Genomic DNA, 15,003 nt, shown 5'->3' on the forward strand with positions numbered 1-15,003 from the left:
AAAGCACATTCTCAGAACAAATGCTTCATATCAGAAAGCTCTGTGTATGGCCTTTGCCCAGTTAAGTGGGGGCCACAGGATCCTCCACACTCATGCTTGAGTGCAGAAGCCTGGGGCTTGCATTCTGTGTGGAGAAACCACAGCCTCACAGTGTGCAGGGTGTCTGGGAAACACCCTATCAGTCATGTGATCTCATTTAGTCCTTACCCACTCCAGGACTAAAAGACAACTGGTGATTTTCATTGAGATGTAGAGGCCAGCAGGCAGCTTGCCTGTTTTCAAAACCAGCTGAGAGATAAGACCCAGAAGTGACAAAAAGTAGCATTTACTTCTACAGAAGTCATGATTGAAGGATGTAGCCCCAGTGGCCTTGCTAAAAACTCAAAGGTGAACACCTGCGTGCCTCCCCTGAGGGCAGGAGACCTCTGGAGCATGGCTAGTCCCACCTGCCTGGGTTGCTACTCCATCCAGGAGTGTGTTGTAACCACGAGGTCTTTCCATGAAGAATGGTGAAGCCAGGGAATGGAGGTCCCTTCAGAATTCTCGTAGGTGAGGCAGCTGTGTCCTTTCATGCCTTGACAAGTAGCAGGATGACCAGAAAAAGGCTTGTAGGGCTCCTTGACACAAGGGGCTGTGTGAGGTTCTTCAGCTTCTTTCTGCCGCATCACTCATCACTCCCCCAGCAGCCTCTATCCAAGGACTTCCTTCCCCCCAGCCTGTTGGTTCACCTGGGCATGCCCAGCCTAGAGGTGAGAGTTAGCCCTCAGGAATTATTATGACTTATTATCTTACATAGTTACCATTATAGAAGCTGCCTACTGCCCTGCAAGTTGTCACAGTTTCAGAGACATTGGACATCTATGTATCTTTCCATGAATTATTTAACTTCTCTAATCTGAAGTTTTCTCCTGGGCAAATGGGGATTAGATTGATAGTTCTTTATTATGTGAAATCAATGCAAGATCTCAATATTAACATAGAAAAGAAGTGGCATGGCTTTAGCATAAATGTATCATTGCTAGTATCACTATAGACACTTCTTTATAAAAACCATCCAGATGGCTTCTCTGTAAGGACTGAGATCTTGGAGAGCAGGTACACAGAGGATGGGTGCAATCTTATGTCTGTGTCAGCATGCAGATTGGCTCAGAATCTTATCTCTATACACAACATCCAGGAAATCCTTAGTCACCCAGCTGTCTTAACTTAAATGTCCATTGAATCCATGTTGGTGGTTTTAAAAAGAGTAACAGAAAAGTTTTATTTCAAAGCTTAGTATCTAACAACTATTTGTGTGAATTGCTTGTGGTAAATATAGACAGAAGCACTCAAAGCCTCTGGAGCCGATACCATCAGAAACATAGAGCAGCCTTGGCCCTCCTAACCTCGCTGCCATCATCTGATTGGTGGCTAGCAGGTGTGCAGGAGATGGGCGCTTGCTCTGCTTGGGTTTTAGTGTTGTGGTCACACAGATTTGTACACACAATCTTGAGTGAATAGCCTGGTTCTGAGTTTTTTTCACATGACCAGTGTTACCACAACATCCCTTCTGATTGTCGCTGTCCATATCAGAAGTCAACAAGTTGGCTGACTTTGCTCCATATCCTGCACAAAATAACGTCACAGTGCAAGGTGACATGTCACCAATGTTCAGTGCAGCATTTTGAGTTAGACACAGCTGAGTGTATGTTATTTTTAAATATAGTTTAAAACACTTAGCAGAATTGAAATGAAACATCTGTAGAACCTACCTCATACCTTGTGGTCCTGCAGGTCTTTGAGGTCCCATCCAATCCTAGCAGTCCTGCATCAGTGCTGAGAAGGGAGCTGGAATCCTAATGAGATTTAGAGAGTCTTCAAGCAAGGTTCACACCCTGCAAGGAGTGGGAAGTGAGGGGCAATGAGATGGCCTCTGGGGTCCCCTCCAGCTCTCAAGTCACTTTTCACAGGCTCCTGTTTTACAGGGCTGCCCCTGCTGGCTTGTTGAGCAGCTTGTTGAACTGTACCAGTTTAGGATTTCTCTGGGATAGCTGGGCCAGGCTCACCTGCTTATATAGGGTCCTTGATAATCTCCCACCCTGGGCTCCAGAGAAGCCCCAGAGGTCTAGAGCAGTCTCAGTTTAGGAACCCTTCTCCTGGGATCTGCCCACCCCAGCATATGGTTCTGTCAGCTTGAGGACCAGACTTCTGAGCAGGAGCTAGAACTAGCCAGTGTGTATAGCTAACTCATTGGGGGTGCACCGCTTCATTTGTGACTAGCACTGCCTTGCCCTCAGGTGGCTGTCAGGCTGGAGTTAGGATAAGAGGGTCTCCAATGATGGTGACACACTGCAGCAACGTGTGTCATGGGAGGGCCAAAAAGAAGGTGTTGGACAGTTCTGTGGAGGGAGAAATGACATCTGAAAGACGATGTGAAGACAGGTCCACCAAGTAACAGCCAGTTTGGGGTATGTTCTACTGTACCCCAATTGTTCCTTCTGCCCTAAACTCCAGAGTCTGGTCTTTGCAGCTCCGAGAGTTAGGGGACCCTACACTGTCAGCCAGAGTGCCCACTCTAGGGGCAGCTCCTGTGCAGGGGTCGGGCACCTGCATCCTACCCCATACCGAGAAGGAAAGGAGAGTGTGAGAATCAAGGGAGTGGGCTGAGAAAGACAAAATGCCAAGGTCCAGCTCTGTGGCGTGAATAAGCTTGATCTTTCTGCACTTTAGTTCCATCATCTGTAAGATGAAGATAACATTAACACTTACTAGAGCTGCTGAGTATTAAATGATTAGCAGTGACCAAGGAGGACACAAGTATGCCTTTTCCACTCCAATTTCAGTTTCAGTTAAGAATTAGCTACTAAGTGCCTACAATGGACCAGATAACTTTTTATACAGTAGAAAGCTAAAACTCACAGTGCCCAACCTCAGGGTCAGGTGGACAGCATTGTGTCTTCAATAGGGGAAGAGCATCCTAAGTTTAAACCCTCCCTCTACCACCTTCTAGCCCAACAGCCTTGACCTGCATTGAGTTTCCTGGAACTTTGGTTTCCTGTGTCTGTAAAATCAGGGAGCAAGTTGGCTGTGTATAGTTGGAGGGCATCCACCATGCCTGGCCACAGCAAGTGCATGATAGGGGAGGTGCGGACACAGTGTGGATTACTTTCCTATTCCATATGTGCTCTGGGAGGCCTGCAGTGCACCAGGAGTTGCATCAAGCCCTGTAGCCACGGAAGAAAGTTACCAAACAATTCAAATGCCTCTTATTCTTTGGGAACATTATATAAAGAGAAGAACACATAGGGACCCCAAATCAGTAAGTTTCTACTTAAGAAGTAAGTTTCTTTAAGAAGAAACTCACCCAACTGAGGGTAGACCATGAGGTGTCCCTGAATGAGCACTGTACTGAAGTCCAGGCCTTGTCTCAGCAGTCTTACCTACTGTAGCAGGTGCATCCTCAAGTGTGGCCCAGCAACTGCCATACCAACTCTGCCTTCCAAATGGAGAGGCTCTGGAATGTCCTGTTGGCTTTTCCTCAGGAAGTCATCTCATGGCAATGGAACAGGTGGGCAAGAATTAAAGCCGACATAGTGACCAGGTAAAGGAGGGAGTATGCTGAACAGCTACTGTTCCTCTTCATGACATAACTGAATTGTCACCAGCACCCTCCTCATGCTGGCCCCTTTAGTGGGAGTCTGCACCAGGTGACACCTGCTGTCTCTGATCATTGGCTTATCTCACACCCATCCTGCTTCTTACCATCCCATCCCTTTTCCTTCATTATGTCTCCATTCTTTGTGGCAAAGTCTGTGGACTAGAAAACTTGAGCCACTCTGTTTTAATTGTCACAGTTGGCCCTGTGAGAGTTCAGGAAATGGAGGCTTCTGCAGCGAGACAAGGAAGCCAGTGCTCAGGCAGGCTCTGCAGACATGCTTTCTGTATGTCTGTCTTCTCTCTCCCTCTGTGACTTCCCCTCTCACATCACCCTCTCTGGCTCCCATCCTAAACCATTCAGCAGTGGCTGAGGACAGTCATTTGTCCTGGTCACTTCCTTGCAGAGTGATACAAAGCATCAGGGATATCACATGCTTCATCAGCAATACGTATGCAGGAGATGGGAGTCACCTCCCAGCCAAGGGAGGCAGGAAAGGGCAAGTGTCTCTACAGAGCCCCTTCCATCTCCCAACTACCATGGGGCACTTGGGCAACTGTTTCCCCACAGAGCGGCCATCGGCCCTTCCTGTAATGTGGAAGAATGCCTCCACTCCCCTCCTGTAGTTCCGCTCTGCTTGTTCCTGAACAGATGACAACAGAGATGGAGCATATGGCCCCAAAGTCACCCGGCATTCTGGAAAAGTGACACTGTATTACCCCAGGCTTGGGGGGAGGGGCCTATGGCTCCTGAGCACAGCTTCTCCCTTTGTTCTTCAGAAGGGCACAAGGTCACCTCTCCCGAGCCACCAGAAAAGAAGTATGTACACTTAGACCTCAGGAAGAATTTCCTGCATTTAAACAGCCATTAGAGAAAGCAAGTGGAGGGTGGGCATATATACGGAGAAGAGAACATGTGGAAGTCCAGACAGAGCCCCCACCCAGCCTGACCTCCAGGTCCTCTTCTTCCCAGCCTCAGCTCTCTTGGGGTTCTGCAGCTGTGTTGAGAGCCCCGCCAGAGTGCCATGAGTAGTCACAGGACATGTCCATCTGAGCTCTAGGTCTGGTTGCACTGTAACTTTGGGAATCTACACTGTGACCTATGTGCCAGGTGCCCTAAGCTGAGCTCCTCCTCCTTTGCATTTCTGACAGTGTTCTGTGCCTCTGAACTAGACCCATGCACATGCTCCTAGGGATGGTGTCTCTTACATGAACTGGGAAGACCGCATTAGGGATTCTCTCTCCCTGTCCCCAGAGATACCTCAGACCTGACTTGAGGTGGGCCACGCAGCCCCTATCCCTCCCCTGGCCTGGTCCCCTGCAGCTCCTGCAGATGCTGGGATCCAGACACCACGGACCACATCCTTTCTGGCCATGATGGAGAGAATGTGATGAACTTATTGCCATGCAACATAGTGCTTTGAGCATTTTCCCAGGGTCTGCTCGACTGTAGGTCATGGCCAAGTATTTGGAAAAGTGACCCTGAGAGCTCTGTCTGGGCCAGCAGAGATGGGGAAGGGGCCCAAGAGAGGCTAAGAAAACAGGAGAGAGTAAGGGGGTTGCAGCTGGAAGGAAAAACAGAAGAGGGGGCTGCCACAGGGAGGCTTATCTCCCCATTCTCTCTGCTCATCACTGTGACTCCCCAGGGTCTCCTGTTTTCCATGCAAGCTACAAAGTTGGTAGATAAGGAAGCCACTACTTATAAACTCCTTAGCCAAGAAACCACTTGGGGAGAAGTATGAAAGAGAAGTCTTCCCAGTATTCCTTTCACCTTTGACTTGTTGCCAGGGCAGCCCTATAGCTATCCCTGCTTTTTTCTGGTCTTCCCTGGGAACTCACAGGTGGCCCTAAGATTTGGAGTGTACATCTTGGTGCTAAATACAACCTGGCCTGCCTGTAGGCTAAGTAGGTTAGAATCAGACACAGGCCACATGGAGACAGAACTGGCAAAGTTCAGCCCTTTGTCCTAAACCACCCATACATCCCAGCACATCTTCTTCCTTGTCATCCTTCCTCTTATGAGTTTTGTCTTCCCTCCAGTTGTAGACTGTGATTTATGTATAGGGACCTGTAGACAAAGAAGAAAACTAAAATGGATTGGCATAGCCTCTGACAAGGTGAGTCTTTGAGCCATAGCTGAACTGGAAAGCTGGCCACACAGGGGCTGGGCCTTGGCTGAGTAGCTGTGGAGTGAGGCCAAGCTAAGGAAGAGCCAGAGTGTGAAGACAGGCTACCCTTACAGAGCATTCCAGAAAAGTTAGCAGAGGCATGCCGGTGAGTGCTCCAGATCACGGGCAGGCCACTGTCCCACCTTGGGCCTCAGTTATCTAGGCTGGGAAGTAAGACTGAAAGCTGCCCTCTTTTCCTTGCTGGGTTAGTGAGAAAAAGAAATGAGGGCCAGGCTGAGAACAGACCTTAAATCATATTGAGGTATGAAGTCTGGAAACTGCTGTCAAACCTACTCCTCTCCCCTGCAGGGCCACCCATTCATCGTGAAGTTCAACGACAGAAATGCTGCTGTGGTGTCCATGTGGGTGTGTCGGGCACTGGAGGAGAGGCGAAGCCAGCAAGGGCCCCCGTGAGGCCTCAATGGGGCACTGACAGTCCAGGACCAGTCATCAATGGGACGGCCCACCTAAGGCTCCTTTTGCTGCTTGCATCAGAAGAACTTTGCTGGGCCCAGATTTCTGCTCTTGCCTTCCACTCTGCCAGAGATGGCCTTGCCTGGGATGCTGTCAAAGGCAAGCCCTCATCCCCTGGTCTGGAGGCACTGACTCTGGCAATGTGGGGACAGGGGCAGGGCGGTGAGAATGGAGACTCCTGTGACCCCACATCCCTTCTATTTACCTATCACTCTTTGTAAAGGGCCAGACCCTTTCTGCAGCACTGATGGGAATAAAAGTATTACTGCTTTGGGACTGTCTTCCCCCACCAGAGTTGTAATCCTCAGTGAGTCTATGACCTGCCCCCCGCCCCCGCCGCCATTTTAACTGACCTTCACTCCTTTCACCACCCCCAGTCCTCCTTTTACTGCAGCCAGCTGACCTCTATGCTGCTCCTACAACTTCCAGGCACACTCCCACCTCAGGGCCATGACAAAAAACATCTAGCCTCCAAAAGTTCACACTTCCTCTACAGTGTGGAGCTGGAGTTGGGATGCTGCTGCCCAGCCAAGGACTGCATCTCCCACTGTCCTCTGCATTTAACAGGGACCATGAAACTAGGTTTTCTCAATGGGATGAGAATGGCCAAGAAGCCCAAGATGCAGCTGTGCTTTCCCAGTCTTCATCCTGCTGGTAAAGGGCAACAGATAACTTTGGTGAGAGCTGGAAACTGAGCCACAGTGGAAGAAACCTGAATTCCTGAATCATGGTATGGAGAATGGGGGCCGCTTCTTGAGGAACACCTGCAATTGGCTGTTAAATGAGCTGGGATGAGACAGTTTTACTGGGATGAGACAGCTAGCATTATACCAATTAATTCAGACGTTTGTTTTGGTGTATGGAGGGTTCTTTCCCCATGTATCCACATGGCTCACTTCAGAACAGCTCTGCGTGAGATCTACCAGCCCCCACTACTAAACCCACAACCCCACCCCTGCTCCCCAGAACTCAGGTGCCTCTTTCTTGTCTGTACCATTCTCCTCCAACTCATTGCAACTGTGTGACAAAACCACTTGTTTTACTTCTTTACACCGTCCCCACCCTCCATTTAGAATAGAAACTCCACAGTGAAAAGATGCTTGTCTGTTTTTCATGCCATTTCTCCAGTGCAAAGACAGCCTGGCCAAGAAGGTGAATCAGTCATTCCCAATTCATGCTCAGGCCAGTGCCCCCATGAAATGGCCCCCATCTGGAACTTCACTCGGTTTTCTGCAGAGGTGAGGTCATTACACTTTTAGTTACACTTCAAGGTACTGGCCTGCAGCTGCCCTGGAGCTCTGGCAGAATTCACCTCACTGTCTACCATTTCCCTAGGGCTCAGAAAGTTACAAAATTGGGTGAATCCCATGCCATGAAGACCATACTCCCTGGGCCAGTGCTCAGGGCAAGGAGAGCTGGGAGCAGTTTTCTGAGAAGAGGCTCCCCACAAGGTGGGAAGCCTGGGTCTAACCCCAACCCCCAGAATGTGAACCAGCTGCCACCTAGACCTACATCGCATTCTTGTTCTTATGATGCACCCAACAACACTGTCATCTCCAAATTCCACATCAAGGGCGGTAGGAAAAATGGGTAGGCATTCCAAGCCAGGTCCTGCACTTAGGGCTTACTATCAACCTGTTTAATCCTTGCAACAATCCCATGATGTTAGTAGTATTCTGCCTACTTTACAGATGGAGAGACAAGATGCAGAATGACTTGCTGAGATCACCAAGCAAGTAAGGAGCAAAGCACTGTTTGATACTCAAGAGTCCCACTCTTAACCAAGGCTCCAGAAGTCATTTCCAAAAGCACCTCACACATGAGCACACATGTGCACATGTACCAAGGTTCCAAAACTCTGGTGTGCAAAGATAGCACGTCAATTCCTTTAAGGGTAGGGACCAGGGATCTGTACTTTGACTAGCTCTTCAGGACTGCGGTTCACCCAGCGACCTCCATGGCACTGAGAAATGCTACTCAGACAACCTGGAAACCAGCTTCCAGGGTGGCCCCTGACAAACTTCATCTGAGCCTCGGTTTGTGTATCTGCTAATGTGGGGAATGGTCTCAAGTCCTGGAGCTCTTCCCATCCCTTATTTGGGCCATCAAGAGCAAATAATATGTGAGCAAGGTCTTACCATTTGTGCCATCAAGCCCAAATAATATATGAGCATCCAGCCCAGGATAATATGCACCCATATGCATGGACTAACACAGCTTTGTTCACAACTTCTCATGACCCCAAGTTGAGAGCCCAGAGCTTCCTTACCTTCTTCTCAAAGAGCACTTCCTCTAGGCAGCATCTTTATTTCCTTCTCTGGCTACAAACCCAATCCCTCAAGGTTCATCTTTATCCCTAGGACCTGGCCCAGGGAAGGTGTACAAAGGTGTGTGAGGGAGCGTGGGACAGAGGGATAGGACCCTCAGACCTGAGCTCTTGGGGGCAACTCCTCTGCCTCAGGGCTTGTCACCATCCTGCTATAGTCTCCCACTCCAGCCCTCCATGTCCCCACTCACCTGATGAGAGCCTCCTGGACACAGGAACTGACTAACTATGGCTACAGTCCTCTCAGACCTGAAGACAGGCCTTGAGAAGAGTGTTCCTGGGACCCCTGGGTCACACTACAAAGGAGGGGCCTCCTCTGCATCTGATACATGGCTTATAGGCAAGGAGGCCCCCTCAGCACTCAACCCACTGCCCCTTCCTGACTCCACTCTTCAGGCCAGGTGGACCCACAAGACAGGACCTGGACCTGGAACCAGCCCCCACATTGAGAGGATTACGTGTTTTTACTTCATGCAGCTAGAAACCATTCCACCCAAAGGCAGGTGAGAGGCATGGAGAAGGGAGGAATGCCAATGTCAGCTCCAGGTGCTGCGGCAAAGAATAACAGGTGTGGTGGTGAGATCAGGAGCTGAGAGGCAAGTAGAAGCAGTAAACAGGTCAGGACATGGGCCCTAGGCCTGGTCCTTTCAGGGGACTCACTGCTAGCATGTGACACGGAGTAAGGTCAGCCACCCAGTAGGGCTGGGTTACAGTGGCACTTGCTGGCTTGGTCAGCCTTCGGTCTTTGGCAAATATCACGTCCTGATCCACCAGAGATGCTTGTAAAGTAGGAGTTTGGCAAGATGGGTAGGGTTGGCAGGGGATGAGGCCACTCTGGGAGGGCAGGTGTAGCCTCAGGAACAGCCTAGGCTGGCACGTGCCACAAAGAGGGATTATAACATGGGGCAGAAAAGCCAGCAGAGTCAGGCCTCATAATGACAAATTTTCTGCTGAATAACTACAAATATTGGCTGTGACTTTGGACACAGTCGGAAAGAGACTTTGTTTCCTCCCTCAGCAGTACCATTTGTCTTGTTTTGAAGCCCTGAGATTGCAGGCAGGAACTTACAGACTAAAGTTTGTCTTAATTGCTGTGGTGTCACCACCTCTCTGGCAGATAACAGCACAATGAACGAGTCGATGGGGCTGAGCCCTCCAGGTCCTTCTTCTAAAGTGAGACAAATGTCCCTGCTTTGAGCCCAACAGTCCATCGGCAGCTCTGTCGTTTATTTATCTCCCTAACAGTTTGCATTAACTTGCAGGGGATAAAAGGTCTCTCCTGCCCGCAGACTTAGTTAAAGGCAGCCAGTCACACTGTGCTGCTGGGCCTTCATTCTCTTTACTTGCAATTTTTTTTTTTTGGCAGGGGAGGGGAGGGGACAGGAGAGCATGGTGCACACACTGGGAAAAGCAATGTGGATGAAGGTGGAAAAGTTCTAAGAGATGTACTGTTCATCTTGCAATGTGGACTGGACGCAGCAAACTGCCTTCACCCTGGTCTCATTTGATCCTTCCAGTTTTGTCTCCTACTCCATGTTCCCATCACATGGGAACTCCAGCTCCATAAGTGTGATGAGCCCTTTGCCTGGTGCACCTTTCCTGCCATCCTGTCAACTGCCAGATTCCTGCTCATCCTCCAAGCCTGGTCTGACCCACCTGTGGGTGGAGGAGCCCTGCCCGGAGGCTCCTGGGCCTTGGGGCTTCTTATTGCTGACCTTGCTAAATTGCCCTTGTTTCCTGATAAGGTCTAAGTCAGGAACTGGGGCAGGGGTTCAGGAGATGCCCTGGAAATTGGCTTAGATGAATAAAGGGAGCACAGCAACCAGGGCTTCAGAGAAGTTTACACCTCCCCTTCTCCCATGGAGCACACACAAACACTGAAGTGACAGGACTGTGGCTGCTCCTTTATTTCCTCTCCACTAGTCTGCATTTTTCAAGTGTAACACAATGAACATATACTATTTTGTAATAAAATCATTTATTTTTAAAATATTTAAATCTCTTGATCAGAATCACTCAGCAAGGCAATGGGAGAGGCAGGATTCTGTGTGAGTCTTGACACCCATACTGAGCTCTCCTTTTCTATCCCACAGCATTCTGGGTCCTTTTTTGGTAATCCTGTGGGAGAGTTAATGGAATGGAGCTATGAAGGGCATGGATCTGGAGTCACACAGACCTGAATTCCAGTCTTGCTTCTCCACTGATTCACTGTGTGACCCCAGACAGGATGTCCAACATCTCTGAACTTCAAGGAGTTTCCCTACTGGTAAAACGGGTAATGACAGTTGTGCATGTTGTCAGTGTCATTATTAAATCACTCCTGCTACCAACTGTGACACGCACAAGACACTTCGAAAGGGCTAGTTTCCACACCTTCTTCTGGCCAGGCACCACTGCCCACATACACACAGGCCCACATGACCAGTCTCTATGACCCTCCATTTTTTTTTTGTCTCTCTTCCCTGGGAAAGATGAGGCCTCCCCCAAAAAGGGCCTACCAGCCTGCTTCCTCTGCAGGTACCAGTAGCTCAGGACAGTGGCTCTGGAACTCGTCCTTCTCCAACAAACACTGATGAAAGTTTTCTCCTCCACCTCTCACCCTTCCCCTGATGACTTGCCATTGCCCTTCTGCTCTCTGCTCTTCGTGCCATGTGCCTCTGTGACTACACCCACTTGGGTTGCTGTGATTGTGAGGTGCTCTGTTTTCTTCCAGAGTGAGTACCCCATGAGAACACAGCTGCATCTTAAGGAAAGACAATTATTGCAGAAATAGTAAACTGCCTTCACTTCAGACAGGTCTTGGTTCGAGTCTTAGGACTATTTTCCTGCCTGTGTGGCTTTAGGAAAATCACTTCACCTCTCTGAACCTCTGCTGTGATACGTGTTTTACTGGCATTGTGAGATTCTTGGGAGATGATCTATGACAAAGGCCCAGCACAGCACTTGGTACGCAGTGGTGTCCCTTAACTGGTGTCAATAAAAATAGAAAAGCAACACTCCTCCCACCACCACTGCCACTCCCAGTCACAAGATTGCCCTCTCCTCTCACCCTTCTTTACTTCTGCTTTACAACAATTGTCACCACTTGAAATTATAGTTGCTAGGCATGATGCACATGCTTGTAATCCTAGTATTTAAGGCAGGAAGATAACACAGTTCCAGGCCAGTTGGGCTACATTGCAAGATCTTGTCAAAAAAAAAAAAAAGTGGAAAAAAAAAAGAAAAGAAAAACAAATTACAGCAATCTACAATAAGCTTTCTTGTTTCCCTGCTGGTATGTGAGATCCAGAGAGCAGGGGCTAGCTTTCCTCAATCCCCACTGTGTCCCTAGCTCATGGCACACAGGAGGTGCTGAGTGAGTAGCTGATGAATCTACAGTGTCTCCAGCACCTATGTTAGGCTCTGCTGAGGTTTCAGAGAGGCCTTGGTCTGCTCCTGTTGAGGCCACCAACTTGCTTGCTGGAAATGCCAGCAAGGCTGATCCATCTCTTCTGGGGAAGGGATTGTAGTCATTTCTCTAGACCAGAAAAGCCACCAGAGTACAAAGAAAACTTAGTGGAGAGAAAATAATCTTCAACGAATGCTGCTGAGACAGCTGGAAATCCACATGCAGAGGATGAATCTGGAGCCCTGCCTCACACCGTATACAAAATCTAACTCAAAATGGATGGATCATAGACTAAAACTAAAGAGCTGAAATGATGAACCTCTCAGAAGAAAATATAAGAGTCAGTCTAATGTCAAAGAAGGCCTAGATATGATGTCAAAAGCAAAAAGAATCAGACATCACCAAAATTAAAAAATTGTGCTGCAAGGGACACCATTATGAAAAGACTGATTACTCCCCAGCACCATAAAGAAAAAAAAGAAAAAAATGAGTAAAAAGACAACTCACATAATGGGAGGAAATGTTTGCAAATCAAATATCTGATAAGGGACTTTTATCTAGAATATTTAAAGAACTCTTATAACCCAATAATAAAAATACAAATAATCTAATGGAAAAAATAGGCAAGGGATCCAAACAAACATTTCTTCAGATAAGATTTGCAAATGGCTAATAAGCACATGAAAAGCTCAACATCATCAGGGACATGCAAATCAAAATGACAAGATACTCTTACACACCCAGTAGGATGGTTATAATAGAAAGACAAATAATAACAAGTGTTGTTGAGACTGTGGAGAAATCAGAACCCTCATACATTGCTAGTGGGAATGAAAAATGACACAGTGCTCTGGGAAAAATTTGGAACTTCCTTAAAAGGTTAACCATAGAGTTACAGTGTGACTCACTAATTCCACTTGTAGCAATTCCCAAGAAAAATTAAACATGAAGACATGCAAAAACCTACACATAAATTTCATAGTATCATTCACAATTGGCAAAAAGAAAAAGCAGCATCAAAGTGAACAAATGTGGTATATCCACATTGCGGAATAAAAAGGAACAAAATTCCATTGCATAGGATAGTCTTGAAAACACGATGTTAAGTGAAAGGACCACAAATTGTATGATCCCATCTATAGGAAATGTCCTGAAAAGGCAAATCTATAGAGACAGAAAGTGGATTAGTGGTTGTTTGGGATGAAAATATCCTAACATTGACAGGAGTGATGACTGCATAATTCTGAATATATGACAAATCATTGGATTATACATTGTAAATGGATAAATTATATGCTTATATAAATGGCATTTGGACTTGGCTTCTCTAGGGTCACTGCAGCCAGTGAGTTCGTGCAGAGCTGATGGCCTGGAATCCTAGCCCTTCCTCCAAATAATGTGGCATCCACCTGAATACCTGGGGCCAGAGCTGCTTCAACCTGTCCCAGCCAGCAGGTAGACTCCACCAATATACAGGCAGCCCTTCCAAATTGAACTGAGGTTGTCAGGAGAGGGGAGATCAGATGTGCTGAGCACCTACCCTGTGCTGGCCCAGAACTGGGACTAGGGGAGGACTCTCAGGAGCCTAAACATGAGCATCTCCTAAATTCTGCACCCAAGGCACCTACCTCAAGTCCCAGCCCTGGCTGTGTACCATGCACCCAGAACCATATTTAGTCTCTCTGATCTACAGATGCAGGTTTGGAGACCAACAGAGCAGGGCTTTCTGGCTCCAGAGTCTGTCCTCTTTCCACCCACTCCTCCAACCAGTATATGTGGAAAAGCCCATGGGAAAAAAGCCCAACAAGGGTGCCAGTCTCCTTAGCGACTGTCCCCACCTGCTTAGAACAGGGCTTTGGGGGCTGTGCTTGAGTGGCTTTGTCTGAGTATATGTGAGAGGTAGAAATCCCAAGACCTCTAAACATCATATTGGTTTAGGGAACCTTAGAACCACATTGGCCACTAGACCTCAAGGACAGTGGTCATTGCTGTGAGTCGGCTAGGACCTGGACTGGGGCTTATAGCCCTCCTACTCAAATGCTGTTTACTTATTCTTCAATAAACATGTTGAATACCTAATATGTGCCAGGCCCTATTCTAAGGCTCCATGTATAACAGGGAATGATAGACTCCAGTAAGAGACAGAACACACAAACAAGTGACAGGGAAACATGAACCCAGAACAATCCAGTGATGAAAATAGAACAGCCCTGAGACAGAGCCTGGGTGTGATAAGTAGACAAGCTGAGGAGGCACAGTGGTAAGGAAAGTCTTCGGAGGCTTCTGAAGACAGGTGAAGGGAGAGAAAAGTTAAGGCCACCTGCTCTTTGGGCAGAAGCCTCTTGGTATTGAATTTTCCTTGTGCATAGCAAACTTGCAAACACTCCCCTGCCTGCTCAAGGGAGTTGTTTTTTTGTTTTTTCTTTTTGGCGATGGGTTTTTTCCAAGATAGGGTCTTGCAAACTCTTTGCCTGGGTTGACTTCAAACCTGGATCCTCCTGATTTCTGCCTCCTGAGTAGCTAGGATTACAGGCATGAGCCACTGGCACCTGGGTCAGAGGAGCTTGTTGCTAACCTGGAGTTAACAGGAGAGGCGCTTTTCACACAGGAGGCCAACAGAAATGTAAGCAGGAAAGCTGAGGGTGGGAGATTCTCACCAGGAAATCCATGGCCAGGCTGGCTGCTCAACCAAACTCCCTGACACCTGCACAGAGGCCTTAGGGGCTTCTAGAGCTGTATGAGCAGAGAAGGCTGGCAGGATCTATTCTCTGTCCTCCAGCCTAACTTGCATCTCCAAGTGCTGAGAGAGCCTTGGATGGGCAGAGCTAGATCCAAGACCTCCAAACCATTCCCAAGGCCTCCTAGCTCTGCCCTTCCCCGCAACCCCTCCTCCAAGCTTGAATGAACTACACTCCAAGCCTCACCTTCCATACAATTTCAGAAGGTTGGTTCTGCAGTGATGGTGGTGGGGCTCCCTATAAATCCTTCACTCCCAGTAGGAGTTGATGTCTGCA

The 15,003-nt window shown here is 48.2% G+C and overlaps 1 protein-coding gene across 7 annotated transcripts in view; it reads left to right on the forward strand.

The window, feature by feature from the left end:
• Map2k5 (mitogen-activated protein kinase kinase 5) overlaps positions 1-6,564 on the forward strand; it is a 252,617-nt gene extending 246,053 nt beyond the window's left edge. For all 7 annotated transcript variants that reach the window (XM_074066289.1, XM_074066285.1, XM_074066286.1 and 4 more), the window contains one exon: positions 6,111-6,564. Coding sequence is in view for 6 of the 7 variants with exons in the window: in XM_074066285.1 (XP_073922386.1) it covers positions 6,111-6,215 (105 nt within the window). In the remaining variant the exon portion in view is untranslated. The remainder of the gene's footprint in view (positions 1-6,110) is intronic.
• Positions 6,565-15,003: the final 8,439 nt, after the last annotated feature.

Source organism: Castor canadensis, chromosome 2 (genome assembly GCF_047511655.1).
Source record: "Castor canadensis chromosome 2, mCasCan1.hap1v2, whole genome shotgun sequence".
NCBI classification, from domain to species: domain Eukaryota; kingdom Metazoa; phylum Chordata; class Mammalia; order Rodentia; family Castoridae; genus Castor; species Castor canadensis.